This window comes from Rhinopithecus bieti, unplaced genomic scaffold, assembly GCF_001698545.2.
Source record: "Rhinopithecus bieti isolate Rb0 unplaced genomic scaffold, ASM169854v2 scaffold_15146, whole genome shotgun sequence".
NCBI lineage: Eukaryota > Metazoa > Chordata > Mammalia > Primates > Cercopithecidae > Rhinopithecus > Rhinopithecus bieti.
The window spans coordinates 1404304-1420053 of record NW_016808195.1 but is presented as its reverse complement, the minus strand read 5'-3'; the positions used below and the strand labels follow the sequence as shown (position 1 = coordinate 1420053).

Here is a 15750-nt window from a genome sequence, read left to right as displayed (position 1 = left end):
GGGAGGGATTGCATTGGGAGTTAAACCTGGTATAAATGATGAATTGATGGGTGCTAACGAGTTGATGGGTGCAGCACACCAACATGGCACAAGTATACATATGTAACAAACCTGCACGTTATGCACATGTACCCTAAAACTTAAAGTATAATAATAAAAAAAAGCATAGGGTCAAGAATATACCAGCATGAAATGATACATCCTCCTTGACATATTCAGCAGAACTGAAAATAAAAATGACTCTGATTCAGTGTGGGTGAGTGGGGTAGTACTTTAGGTACCCTAATGTAGTGAAAATCTCAATAGGGTGGGTGTCTGTGACCTAGGTTCCCTGATTTTAGGATGTCCCATGTACTAGTTGTATAGCCTTTGAAAAATCTCAGCCACTCTGAGCTTCCACTTTTTCATACGTAAGAGTAATCACTCTGCTAATTTCCCAGACCACAAAGAGTCAAAATCATGTAAGCAAATGTAGTTTATAAACACAGTGAGGAATCATGAGCATTAAAGGCATATTGAGTGGCAGTATGGCACTCTGCGGCCAGACTAGTTTTGAATCCCCATTCTGCCATTTCCTGGCTTTATGAACTTGCCTCAGTTTCCCTATCTATAAAGTGGGTATGATAATATGCCCTATCTTATAAGGTTGTCATGAGATTTGAGTGAAAAAGGCTTATAACTGGACTTAGCAATAAGAAGTACTGAAGAACTACAAGTTTAAAAACAAGCTGTAAGAGTTCAGATTATTATTTTCTGTTCTCCCCAATAGTTTTGGAAAGTTATATTTAAGCTTGCTGAAAATCTCAAAGGAATGGCGTCAGGATAGAGTAAAGGCCAGACCTCGGGTAATAACTAGAGTCGATTGGACTCAGAAGTTTCTAGTGTGAGGTGGAAAACTGCAATGCTCCCTGGACTAAAAGAAGGAAGAAACTATCTCTACTCTTAGGATCTGCCTCCTAGGCAGAACTGGCCATAAGCCAGTTGCTTGCACTTTGCCCCTAAAACAAATTTGTTTGTTTGTTTGTTTTTTAAACTGACAGCAAATTTATTAAGGAAGTAAAGAGATAAAAGAAGAGTTACTCCATGGCAGAGCGACCCCTTGCCCTTTTTTTTTTTTTTTTTTTTTTTTTTTTTTTAAGATGAAGTCTCACCCCATAGCCCAGGCTGCAGTGCAATGGTGCGATCTCAGCTCACTGCAACCTCTGCCTCCTGGGTTCAAGCGATTCTCCTGCCTCAGCCTCCCAAGTAGCTTGGATTACAGGCGCCTGCCACCACGCCTGACTAATTTTTTGTATTTTTAGTAGAGATGGGGTTTCACCATGTTGGCCAGGCTGGTCTCAAACTCCTGACCCCGTGATCCACCCGCCTCGGCCTCCCAGAGTGCTGAGATTCCAGGCTTGAGCCACTGCACCTGGCCCTACTGGTTGCCCATTTTTATGGATATTTCTAGATTATATGCTGAACAAGGGGTGGATTATTCACCAGTTTCCTGGGAAAGGCATGGGCAATTCCCAAAGCTGAGGGTTTCTCCCATTTTTAGACCATATAGGGTAGCTTCTTGACGTTGCCATGGCATCTATAAACTGTCATGGCTCTGGTAGGAGTGTAGCAGTGAGGACGAGCAGAGGTCACTCTCATCACCATCTTGGTTTTGGTGAGGTTTGGCCGGATTTTTTGCTTCACTCTGCATAAAAACATTTTGAATGTGAGAATTGAAGCTAAGTCTTTTTCACCAGAGTTCTGCCTTTTATGTTGGTAAATGACAGTTTTCTCAGGGTGGACAATTCCCTCCTAATGGTCTAGCTCCTACCCAGACCTCCTAGGATCAATGAAGAGATCTGCCCTTGAACATGAAGAGGATTCGATTCTGAGCTACCATCACTTTTCTGAAAAAACAGGGAGGAGAGGGATCACGTTCACTCACCACTTCTAGTTCTGTGACACTACCCAGTAACAGCATGGAGAGACCACCAAACCACCCCCTGTCTTTTATTCATCCTCACCAGGGAGCATCCTGACCAGACCAGGACTGGCATTGGCTGTGAGAGTCTTCTGCTTCGAGGCTGCACCATCAGAAACACCGAGATGGCTGTTGGCATTGTCATCTATGCAGGTCATTGTCTCTGGGTAGTTCCTTTTGTCTGAATTTTCCTTTGTCCTTCCCCTTCCATCCCCTCCTCCAAATCCATCTTCAGTCAATGGGAACTGACAACAGTTCACAGTAACTTCCCATTTACTCATGTAACTTCCCATTTCTCAGCTAAGCAAACGGAGGCTAGGAATCACAGCAGTTCACTCACTCTACAGGAGACATGATGAGATTCCGAGTTAATATCACCCATCTGCACAAGACAGGGAAAGGGATTCATACTCAATCACCCCAATGGTTTTGTGCTACTAACTAAAGTCAGAATGAAGTGTATCTTCTTAAGTCTGTGGAATAACCTCACCAAACTTAACAACTTTCCCTTTGGAGCCTCAATTTCCTCATTTGTACAGTGGGGAGAATATTTGTATCTGTCTCATAGAGTGTTTGTAAGGACCAAGTTCCTCAGCACATGAAAAGCATCCAGCACTGCCTATAGCAAAGAGAGGGCTAGTGGGTTTTAGTTGTTTTTGCAGTTATGTTTTTACTATTACCTTTATTTATTTTATGGCTCCAGATATGGAGGCCTATCTCTCCTTCCAACTTTGATCCTGCTTTCCAATGAAAAAAAAGATAATAGCAGGACTTCTCACAATGAAATCTAAACTCTTGGAGGGCAGTCTTGGGGCTGCTGTATGTCTAGTACTTAACACCAGTGCTCGTAGGTACTCAATTCACCTGTTGTTACATGAACACCTGAAGACTTCTGCCACAATAGAGGAAACGGGGTCTCTCTGGAGCATCTACCTTCACTGGAAAACTCCAGAATGTGTTTTCTTCTGAGTCTTCCACTTACTGGGACACTTTGGAATAGTTTGCTTATTTGCTTTTGTGTTTGGTTTGGTCTCCATAGAACACCACTTCCAATGGACATAGAAGAGCATTTAAATATCCATCTACCACAAGATTTACTCTTTGGGATTGTCAAACAAAAACAGTTCCTTTAAAAAATAATGTCACTATTTAGCCAGCTTTCCCTAATTTGGGAGAGGGGCATTATATTTGTCAGTTGAGATGACTTATTTCAAAGACCTTTAGCAATGGAGTTCAACACCATCTGGTAAACCTATTAAAAATGAACTCTCCAGCAATCTCCACTCTACCAAAAAAGAAAATAGTAATCATAACCACATAGATTTAGAGCTTCGCTTCTCTGGCTGAACAGAAATAAAGAAGAAACCTTGAGTAGGTGATGGGAGTGGTATATAGGCAGCAGATGTGGAGTGTTAGCCATGGCTCCAGCTAGTCGGACTGCCTAGGGGTAAAATTCCTTCATATTCTGCATGTTCCTGAACAAGATGGTTGGACTTTCAATGAAAGATGGACTAATAATTTCTGCCTTGTAGCTTTATAAGGTTCAAATGAGATTATCTGTGAAAAGGGCCTAATATGACAGTTGGAATACATCAGGCCCTCAAAAATATGAGAAAGAAAAGATACCAGTTGTTTTTAGCATTATTATCTAGAGCTGGGGTTCTCACCTTTGGCACCATTGACATTTTGGTCCATATTATTCTTTGTGACAGGGACTGTCCTGTAGTGTATTTAGCAGCCTCTCTGGCCTCTACCTATGAGATGCATTAGCACCCCCCACCAAGTGAGATAACCCCAAATTTCTCAAGACGTTGCCAAATGTCCTCTGGGGAGTAAAATCACTCCTGGTTGAGAGCAATGGTCCAGAATGCTCATTTCACCCTTGACATTATCAATGGATAAAACAGGGCCTCAGAGTCAAAGGCCTAAAAAGGCCAAGATGGATTTACAGAAGAAAGAGGTTCAATGTAGAGGTGTGTGCTCCTCACAGCAAACACTGAGTCCCAACTTACCAGAAACTAATTTAGTACCTTGTGTATATTGATTTATTTTCCCACTTCATATACCACAATCATCTCCATTTTTCAGATGAGGAATTGAAGTACAGAGATTCACTCACCCAAGGTCACATGACTCTTGAGTTGAACTCTCTGCAACCCAAGGTCAAGTATTCATAGAGCTGAGCTCTGACTCCAGAGCCCACACTCTTATCGACTGTCCCATACTGCCTCCCTTTGAACCCCTCTTTCCAAAAGAACAGAGGGGTCTCGGAAGGCAAGGATCAGGTGGGTGAAGGGGATAGTCCCAGGATCCCTGAACGGAGTGAGGCTGAGAGGCAGGCAGAGAGGCTACAGACCCAGGGGTGCGGCTGGAATCCCCACTCACAACTGCAACAACTTGAGTCTAATTTTAAAAGCCTAGAGTTTTTTCACTCCTACTGTTTTGTTGCTAGTTTAAATCCACAAGGCAACTAGCTAAACAGCATTAAAGCCATTTGCTTCTGGAGCTGATGTATTGGTTTTCTTTAATTTTGCACAGAAAATATGTGACTGGTGTTTTTTTCAGTTTACTGCTGAGGAGTATGGCACTGTAGTTAACATTCAGCAGCCCCAAAGGAGAGACTCCGTCTAAAGACAAAGTCTCAGTTTGACTCTCAGCTCTTAGGTGTGTGACCTTGGGTCCCAGGGGTTGGTGAAAGGAGAACTAGACTGGCAATCTGAGTCTTGGGTTTGCAATGTGACTCTGACATTGACTTATTCTTTCACTTTGGGCAGATCCTTTTTACCCTCTAGCCCTCAGCTTCCTCTAGTAGGGAAGAAGGTGACTGGATGAGATTGGGAGTTTTCAAACTTTGCCATCCTTTCTTTGACCAAAATTGTATGCAAAACTTCAACACAGGAGTGGAGTTCCCCAGGGTTAGTGCTGGGGTGGGGGCCTTTGGTCCCTACTACTCTTGCTCAGGCAACACCAACAACTTAGGCATGACCAAAGAAACAAGGAGGGAAACTACTGGTCCCAGGCACTGTCCTATCACAGGTCTTTTGCACATACAGTTCCTCAGTCGAAAACTCTGCTGCCAGCTCCACTCTCCCTTGAGGCCTCCCTTCAATATCATCTCCTTGGAGCAGCTTTCCCTGAGCAGGATCTCCAACACCACCTCTTTTCCACCTTGGCCTTTTGTTTACTGTGTATTATGTACTTCACAGGACTTATTAATAATGATAATTATCCTTTCTGTCTTCTTGTATATCTTCACTAGAATGTGAACACTATGTCTTGCCGTTGTATCCCACTGCTCGCCCATAACAGGTGGAACAGAACCTTTGTGCCAATTAGGAAAAGACAGCCCTTCTTTAAGACAGCTTACTATCATTTGCCAGAACTCTGTTCATAATAAACTTATAAATCTTTGGCAAATACAGAATAAGGGCTATGCTCTAGAGTTGTGCAGGGCACAGCCTGTGCATGGAAGCTCTGTCAGTGCACACCACGGTGTCTGGCATGCATGAAGGGGATGCTCACAGAGGACCTGCTGGTAAATTATGTGAGGGCCCTACAGCTGTTCTCAGCAACCTTCTGAGGCAGGGCAAGTTCAAGTTAAAGAGTGAAGCCTCTTTTTTATCTTAAGCTCCTGTGAGACGAGCTGAGGGAATGGTGTAAGACATAGGCAAACAGGAGCTAAGGGACTGATTTCCTCATTTTCTCTCAAAGGCCACGAGACGAAAGCCATGCTGAACAACAGCGGCCCCCGCTACAAACGCAGCAAGATTGAGCGGCGCATGAACATAGACATCTTCTTCTGCATTGGGATCCTCATCCTCATGTGCCTTATTGGAGCTGTAGGTATGGGATGTTCTGGAAAGAACAAGGACACAGTAATCGATTTATTTGGGCAAGTTTCTTCAGCTTCCTCATTTATAAAGTAGGGCTAATAAAATGTAAATTCTACCCTGCCTACTTTAATGGGATGCCAATGAAACGAAAAGGCAAAAGAAAATCTCCTAAAAGTAGTATGTGCTCTTTGCTCGATGATTCAGAATATCATCTGATATTTATTTGGTCAAGAAATGTTTACTGAACACAGGCACTCTCAAAGCATGGAAGGAAAACAAGATGAATCAGACTGTATTTGTTTCCCATTGCTGCTGTAAAACATGAACACACAGCCATTTAGAACAACACAAATTTACTCTGTTACAGCTCTGGAGATCAGAAGTTCAAAATCAATTTCAGTAGGTTAAAGCAGCAGTCTCTAACCCCTGGGCCAAAGACCAGTACCTCCTGTCAGATCAGCGGTGGCATTAAATTCTCACAGGAGCGCAAAACCTATTGTGAACTGCACATGCAAGGGATCTAGGTTGTGTGCTCCTTATGAGAATCTAATGCTTGATGATCTGTCACTGTCTCCCATTACCCCTAGATGGGACCGTATAGTTGCAAAAAAATGAGCTCAGGGCTCCCGCTGATTCCACTATGGTAAGTTGTATAATTATTTATGTATTACAATGTAATAATAGAAATAAAGTACACTGTAAATATAATGCACTTGAATCATCCTGAAACCCCTGAAACCATCTCCCCAGCCCCACTGACGTGGAAAAGTTGTGTTCCAGAAAACCTGTCACTGGTACAAAAAAGGTTGCGGACCACTGGGTTAAAGTCAAGGAATCAGCAGTTCTGGTTCCTCTGGAGGCTCTGAGGGAAGAATCTATTCCTTGTCTTTTTCAGTTTCTAGTGGCTGCCCGTGGTTCTTAGTTTGTGGTTCCTTCCTCGGTCTTCAGAGTGTACCACCCCAGTCTCTGCCTACATTTCCTCTCCTCATCTGCAGCAGTAGCTCTCCCTGCCTTTTACAAGACACTTGTGATTACATCATTGGGCCCACCTTCATAATCCAGATACTCTTCTCATCTCAAGATCTGTGACCTAATCCTATCTGCAAAGCCCTTTTGTCATATAAGATAGTGTATTCACAGAGCCCCGAGGATTAGGATGTATCCTGGGGAGACAGAGGGTATTATTCACCCCACCACAGGTATTATGGGAGCAGCAATGAGGAAAGTCTTTCTTGAAGAGGTAGCTGCTAGAGCTCATTCTCAAGTAGAGTAGACATTTGCCGGAGGAGGAGGATGGCAGAGCCAAGTGTAGGAGCTGAGTGGGGCAGGAAGCTGTAAGCAGAGAGAGTGAGGCGACTGTTGGCCCCAGGAAAATCACAAAGCATAGAAGCAGGAAGAAAAATCATTTTCTGCATAGGAGCAGTTGGCTGTTGGGTGTGGCAAGAGTAAGGCCAAGAATGGAGACCAAAGCAGAACCAGACTGTAGCCCGAGTTGAGTGAGAAGCACCGTGAGAGGTGGAGACAGGAGTGATCTGGAGCCCTTTCAGTTGATCCTCAGAGTGTAGACAAAGAGGGGCCCAGACTCCCCACTGTCTATGGCCTTATTCTAAAAATGATTTTCAGGATGCTAAAGGAGATCCCAAAAATAAACAGGGACAATCAAGAGAAAAACTCATGTCCTGAATCCAGAAATATGCAGACCCCAAACCAATGAGCAGCAGTGGTGTTTGCTGTTTACTTGCATTAGTCAGAAATCATAACCATTGCTGTTGTTAGAAAAAGATGGTGTCTGAAAGGCTGAGAGCTTCATAGGGGTTCAGGGAGACTGTGTGCCACTACAGTGATGATGATCGGATTGAGTCTTGTGGGTAGCCTGGAGTTCCCAGGTGTGTCTAATAGCACTCTGCTTGAGGCTGGCTCACAGCTGTAAGGAGAGCACCTGCGGGAGGGGAAGCAGGGAAACAAGAAAGCCATTGTCCCCACTCCCATCCTCTCCCCAGCCCATGTGGCCACCTGTGTCCCCAGGATGCTGCAAGAACTGTTGCTTCTGCTTCAGGACAGGTTTTTCAGGGCATATCAGAGTGAAAAAGACATTTGAGATTATCTCACTGTGTCTCCAAAAAAAGAAAGTTAATGATTAAAAGGTCACAGGGCGAGATAAGGCACAGGCAAACCAGAATCTGCTTGGCAGATTCCCCAAAACAATAAAGAAATGAAGAAAGTTCATGGGGAGGGTCAGAACTCTATTCTGAGATAACAACTCATACACAGGACTCTGTTGATGCCTAATTAAAGCACAGCCCTACCGAAGATGAAAACTCTCAAATGAGCACCATTCCACAGTTCTTGACCATATGTTTACTTTGATTTTGTAAAGGTGGTGTTTCTTCTTTCCTCACCCAGAATACTCTGCCCTGGCCTTTCAGACCATCCAACACCTGCTGTGGCTCCAGGATCCCCTCAAGTCCTCCTCATCCATTCAGCCTTCTTGGGTTTTTCCCATGCTCTTTTCTTATTCCCTTAAAGGCCAGTGGCCCTTACTCTGTGCCATGTGTTTGGTCCTTAGTCATCTGCTTTATAATAGTACCTTCCCATAAACAGCTTCATGTCTGTAAGTTTCCTTTCTTCTGTTAGGTAAGATGGCATTTGACCCAACCTCCTGGGCAAGTATCTTTGGCCACTGCAACATCCTCTGTCTTTCATTTTCTATACTTCTTGGAGCTGAGAGCATTTTAAACATTAGGTTATTCTATTTTCACAATAACTCTATAGGGAAAGTATTATTACTATTTAACAGACAAGAATACTGAGGTTTAGTGAGCTCTATAACAGGTGCTCACCTTACATAATCCTCAGATAATGGGTGTTGTCATCTCCTTTGCAGATAAGGAAACAGAGTTCAGTCTGTACCTGGTGCTGTTGCTGTGGGCTGTCACAGCATTCTAGGCTCTGCTATTGCACCTCTCAGACTATACGTGATTTGTCCTTTTATGCCTGGCTCCCTAATTTGGAAACAAACTCCACAATGACACGAACTAGTACTAACTTCTTAAATTAATCAACGTCAGACAGAAGGAGGGATGAATGGGTAAACACAGATGGATAGATGGATGGATGGATGGATAAATGGATGGATGGGTAAGTAGGTAGCTGGGTGGGAGGGTGGATGGATGGATGGATAAATGGGTGATTATATGGAATATATGGATGGATGGGTAGATGGGTGGGTAGATGGATGAATAGATATATGAAGGGATAGAAAAATAGATGAATAGAAGGATGAATGAATGGATAGATGGGTGGGTGGATGGAGGGATTGATGAATGGATGGATGGGTGAGTAGATGGGTGGATGGATAGATGAATGGATACAAGAATCGATAGAAAAATGGATGGATAGATGGATGGGGCTGGGTTGGTGGGTGGAGGGATTGATGAATGGATAGATGGGTGAGTAGATGGGTGGATGGATGGATGAATGGATAGATGAATTGATAGAAAAATTGATGGATGGATGGATGGATGGATGGATGGATGGATGGATGGATGGATGGAAGGATGGATATATGGGTGGGTGGATGGAAGGATGGATGGATGGATAGATGGGTGAGTAGATGGGTAGGTGGATAGATGGATGAATGGAGAGATAAATGGATAGAAAAATGGATGAATGGAAGGATGGATGGGTAGATGGGCATTAGNAGATGAATTGATAGAAAAATTGATGGATGGATGGATGGATGGATGGATGGATGGATGGATGGATGGAAGGATGGATATATGGGTGGGTGGATGGAAGGATGGATGGATGGATAGATGGGTGAGTAGATGGGTAGGTGGATAGATGGATGAATGGAGAGATAAATGGATAGAAAAATGGATGAATGGAAGGATGGATGGGTAGATGGGCATTAGATGGGATAAGAAGGGGGAGACTAGGGGACAGGTCTCAAGGCTCCCCACCCACACACAGAAGTGTGCACCACAGAACAAAAAAGAACAAGTATTTCTTTATCTCTTTCCAGCCCCTATTTAACAAGACTTAATAAAAAAAAAAAAAAAGTAATCCTCATGCCAATCTCCTCTTGTAAAACAAACTTAATGCCTATCAAGGGATTGAAATGTATATGAAGAACCACTTTAGAGCAACATGAACACATATACATACACCCAAACACACTCACACACACACAGAGCTATGTTGTTTGGAAGAAGGAGGGGCCCTCCAAAGCACACCCATTTCTAAGAACGTGTCAAGGGCTGGTTTAACTGACCAACTTGAGGACTTAGTGGAGATTCAACCTCATTCCTGGTTTTGCCTCCTCTCAGGTCACAGCATCTGGAACGGGACCTTTGAAGAACACCCTCCCTTCGATGTGCCAGATGCCAATGGCAGCTTCCTTCCCCGTGCCCTTGGGGGCTTCTACATGTTCCTCACAATGATCATCCTGCTCCAGGTAGGAAGCCCTCCCTAACTAGGGGCCCAATAAGATATGTGGCCAAAACCCCTACAACTTTGTAAAATAAAGAAAAACGAGTGCTGGCCACTAGAAAGTACAAACTGGATTGAGATAAGGAAATGATCATCACTTTCTTGTGCATCTTTGAAAGCATTCACATTTTGGGTGATTTAAGGACCTAGCCCTGTCTTGTAGAGGGGACTCTGCTCCCAGATAATAGCTGGAGGGAAATATTTATCAACTTTTCTATTTAAGAGTAAGATGACAGCAGTGACCGATATGTGCCTGTCCCTCTGCCAGAGCAGATAAAACACAAATGACCTAGGAACAAAAGAAGATAAAGTAGCACAGTGAGCTACAGAGAACTCTCTGCCCCAACATTAAGAGAGAGAAACCACGAGTTCGTGTTTTAACATCTGATACATTGACAAGGAAAAGAACAGAACTGGCCCAACATAGGACAGGAAAAAAAAAAAATAGAGCACCTACAAAATGTGAGGCAGTAATTGATGAAGAGATGAATTTTAAAATCTTTGTGTCTCTAAGAAAATACAATCTATGAAAAGATGAGGGAAGTTGTGGTTTTACTTTTGTGGAGCTCCATCTACCATTTCTTGTGGTATTGGAGGTTGTTTCACTGCTCTCTTATTGGTGAACATTTTCCACTCACTTTGCAGGGTAATCTATTTTAAATGTGAATTAAATCATACCCCTCCTATGTACAGAATCCTCTCATGGTTTCATATCCACTCAAAGTGGAATCTGAAGTCCTTACTGTGGCTGATAAAGCCCTAAGTGATCTGGACCCTGACTCCCTCCCTGGCCTCCCCTCCTAGTCCTCTTCCCCTCCTCACTCACCTGCAAGGCCTGCTCCCTATTACTCCCCAGACGCCACCCCCACTGCCAGGCCTGTGCCTGGCTTTCTCCTCTGCTCAGAACGCTCCTCCCCCAGACAACCTCACAACTCACACCCTGGCTTCCTCATGTCTCTGTTCAAAGGTCGTGGTTTACAAGCATCCCACCCAGTCATCAGTCTACCCTCTTTACTTTTCTTTATTCTTCCTCATGTGACTTACCACCACTCATATATATTTATTTGTTTGTTCTTTGTCACTGGAAGGCAAGTTCTTCAAAGCCAGGAATTATGTTCTGTTGACTCCCATTTCCAGGACTTAGAACAGCAACAAATGCACAACAAGCACTTGGTAAATACCAGGTATTGAATCAATGGGGAGAAATTAACAATACGTCTGAATACCTGTAAAAGTGGGCAGCAGCCCTTGGTGGCACAGAGATCTGAAGGGAGTCAGAGGACTCTAAACAGAGATGCTAAGTCTCCCTCACTCCCTCCCAGCTCAGTCACAGACAACCAATGGTGAGTGCCTACGTTGTATCAGACATCCTTGGTCAAAGAAGACATATCTGTTTTTCAGATTCCCCTAAGAACTCCAAGCATGAGGTCATTGACCGTTAATTTCACAGAGTCTGTCCTGTGAGCTGACCTCAACTTTCCATTAAATGCCTTTGCTACCTGCTAGTGAGGATCCCAAGGGAGGGAACCTGCCTGGTTTCTGACATGGTAGAAACTCATCTCTTTTCAGGTGCTGATCCCCATCTCTTTGTACGTCTCCATTGAGCTGGTGAAGCTCGGGCAAGTGTTCTTCTTGAACAATGACCTTGACCTGTATGATGAAGAGACTGATTTATCCATTCAATGTCGAGCCCTCAATATCACGGAGGACTTGGGCCAGATCCAGTACATCTTCTCCGATAAGACGGGGACCCTGACGGAGAACAAGATGGTGTTCCGACGTTGCACCATCATGGGCAGCGAGTATTCTCACCAAGAAAATGGTACGAGAGCTCCCAAGGGCTCCACCCATCTTTCAAAAAGGAAATGCCCTGCTCTCCTAAGAAACGAGGAGATAAAAGACATTCTTCTGGCTCTCTTAAAGGCTGTGTGGCATTTCCACAAGTTGCTTCCTGTATCCCTGTGGTCTTCCTTGTCACAGATCAGGGCTGTTCCAATTACTTGTAAATTTTCATTTGTTTACAAAAGTTAGAAGTTATCTCATATGTGGTATCCCTCCAGTTGATCTTTGTCTGGTGCCAGACAAAGCACTTTATGAAATGAGATTTTTATCTGTCAGTAATGGATTGGAGATTTCCTAATTGTGTGCCAGTCACCACAACCAAGGCTTGGAAATTTCTCAGGCCACCTTACTTGACATGTCAGGGCAGGTCTGTGTCTAGGTGCATGGTCAGATTTTACACATCCTGAAGATGCCTTCTAGTCTAACGTATCTCTTAGATTGTCACTGAGGCAAAGTTTTGATTTAGGAGCTAGGGCTATAAAATGCCTGAACTGTTACCTTGCATGGACTGAATGACTCATAAAACTGACCTGATTCCTTCAGCTATCATCTGCCCAACTTCATCCCCCACTCCAACACACACACACACACACACACGCTTTCTAAGAAAAGAAAAGAAATTCTTTTTTTTTCCAATACTTTAAGTTCTGGGATACATGTGCAGAACGTGCAGGTTTGTTGCATAGGTATACACGTGTCATGGTGGTTTGCTGCACCCACCAACCCATCATCTACATTAGGTATTTCTCCTAATGCTATCCCTCCCCTAGCCCCCCACCTCCCGATAGGCTCCAGTATCTGATGTTCCCCTCCCTGTGTGCATGTGTTCTCATTTTTCAATTCCTACTTATGAGAACATGCAGTGTTTGGTTTTGTGTTCTTGTGTTAGTTTGCTGAGGGTTTCCAGCTTCATCCATGTCCCTGCAAAGGACANCATCTACATTAGGTATTTCTCCTAATGCTATCCCTCCCCTAGCCCCCCACCTCCCGATAGGCTCCAGTATCTGATGTTCCCCTCCCTGTGTGCATGTGTTCTCATTTTTCAATTCCTACTTATGAGAACATGCAGTGTTTGGTTTTGTGTTCTTGTGTTAGTTTGCTGAGGGTTTCCAGCTTCATCCATGTCCCTGCAAAGGACATGAACTCATCCTTTTTATGACTGCATAGTATTCCATGGTGTATATGTGCCACATTTTCTTTATCCAGTCTATCGTTGATGAGCATTGGGGTTGGTTCCAAGTCTTTGCTATTGTGAATAGTGCTGCAATAAACATTCATGTACATGTGTCTTTATAGTAGAATGATTTATAATCCTTTGGGTATATACCCAGTAATGGGATTGCTGATCAAATCGTATTTCTAGTTCTAGATCCTTGAGAAATCATTGTCTTCCACAACAGTTGAACTAATTTATACTCCCACCAACAGTGTAAAAGCGTTCCTATTTCTCCACATCCTCTCCAGCATCTGTTGTGTCCTGACATTTTAATGATCGCTAATTCTAACTGGCATGAGATGGTATCTCATTGTGGTTTTGATTTGCATTTCTCTAATGACGAGTAATGATGAGCTTTTTTTCATATGTTTGTTGGCCACATAAATGTCTTCTTTTGAGAAGTGTCTGTTCATATCCTTCACCCCCTTTTTAAAGAAAACTCTTTAAGAGGGCAGTATTCATTCTTTTGAGTGTGAGGGATGGAGGAAGAGAAAGGTGGAGATAATATTATAAGCAGCCCTATCCCCTTTGCCTTGGTGATAGTGGACCATTTACATGGGAGCTTCTGATCTCTTTGTAATAAGAGCCTCATTACCAGCACTTACAGTATGCTAGTTACTTTAACACATTATATCATTAAATTTTCAAAACATCCCTATGAGTTAGAAACCTAAAAAAAAAAAAAAAAAAAAAACTCTGAGGAAATAAAGTGACAGGTTATGTCAAAGCTCAAAGTCACATAACTAGTAGGAAATCCACTAGAGTTTGAATCTGTGGGACTTAGTTGTACCCTTCTTTCTCCAGTCTTGCTAGTCCAGATGCCCAATTTTCCAGAGTAGCATAGACCCTTCCCATGCTCTTACCCCACCCCAAAGTCTAGCCTTTCCCCAACATGGTCCAGCCAAGGTACAACTAATGCAATAACAGGACTCCTTTCTTGCAGCTAAGCGACTGGAGACCCCAAAGGAGCTGGACTCAGATGGTGAAGAGTGGACCCAGTACCAGTGCCTGTCCTTCCCAGCTAGATGGGCCCAGGATCCAGCAACTAGGAGAAGCCAAAAAGGTGCTCAGCCTCTGAGGAGGAGCCAGAGTGCCCGGGTGCCCATCCAGGGCCACTACCGGCAAAGGTCTATGGGGTACCGTGAAAGCTCACAGCCTCCTGTGGCCTTCAGCAGCTCCATAGTAAGTCCCTGACTTTCCCCTTTGAACTGCAAGTGTTCTGTGGGAAGAGATGGGAGGGGCTGCTAGAATGTGAAAAAGGAAAAATTGTACAAACCCTGAAGAGCTTTCGAAATGGTGCTGCTCTTGGTTTTGTGTATAGTCCACACATGTGTTTTGTTGGCATAGACAATTCTTATTCATTAGAAATGTTCAATGTTTAGAAATCAGAGACCTTATGTAAGCATGTAGATTTTTTTGCTTTTCTTTTAAAAATTGAATTATAAAAATTCTCCACACTAAGCCAGCATTTCCTCATGGCAACAATTGGCTTGAGTTGAGAGGTTCCTAACTCTTAGACTGGGCATGCCATCTTCAGCTCATCACTGCCCCCCACCCACCTTCTCTATTTATCCAATCACTGAGGTGGGGGCAACTGCATACTTATTATGGATGTTTTAAAAATTATACTGTTAGGAGAAATTAGAAATATCAGTTATGCTTATGTTTCTGTAAGGGAGAAAACAACAGATAAGCCTGTAAGATTTGAAGAAAATGGGAGAGTCTAGTTTTGGTGATCAAAAATAAGTTTTAAATAGTTATGAAGCAAATAATATCTATGTCAAGATTACCCAGCCCATTTCATTCCCTTAACTAATTCCCTTCAGCCCCTATGGGCATTGCTGTTTGTGGCTTTGGTCTGGGGCTTTCTGCGTATGGTCCTTTCACATTTGATCCACTAGGACAGCCATCAGCAAACATCCAGGTAGCAAGCAAAGAAAACCAAGTTTCTCCCCAGAGATTACACAGCATTCCTTAGAAGTCAAGGCCAGACCAGGGCTTCTGCCCACTGTCCTATTCCTCTTTCCTCTGCATACACTCTTTCTCCAGGGAACATAAAAACACATCATCTGGAATCTCTGCACTTGCACAAGAGACCACAGGGAGCCCCAGCAATCTTGAACAAGAGGCACATACTAAGAGATGGGACCTAAAGGGTTAGCATCCCTTTATTAGAAAACTATATAGTAAAAATAATCCTTTTGGCCAGTTTTTTTCCAGTCTTTTATTTCCCCTATGAATACACACACACACATAACTACATATATTTAACATTTTTTTTTTTATTATACTTTAAGTTCTAGGGTACATGTGCATAACGTGCAGGTTTGTTACATATGTATACTTATGCCATGTTGGTGTGCTGCACCCATCAACTCGTCAGCACCCATCAATTCATCATTTATATC

The 15750-nt window shown here is 43.3% G+C and overlaps 1 protein-coding gene across 2 annotated transcripts in view; it reads left to right on the top strand.

The window, feature by feature from the left end:
- ATP10B (ATPase phospholipid transporting 10B (putative)) overlaps positions 1–15750 on the top strand; it is a 282819-nt gene that overhangs the window by 194698 nt on the left and 72371 nt on the right. For both annotated transcript variants that reach the window (XM_017885730.1, XM_017885731.1), the window contains 5 exons: positions 2007–2113; positions 5672–5803; positions 10122–10249; positions 11854–12106; positions 14286–14524. In XM_017885730.1, coding sequence (XP_017741219.1) covers positions 2007–2113; positions 5672–5803; positions 10122–10249; positions 11854–12106; positions 14286–14524 — 859 coding nt within the window. The remainder of the gene's footprint in view (positions 1–2006; positions 2114–5671; positions 5804–10121; positions 10250–11853; positions 12107–14285; positions 14525–15750) is intronic.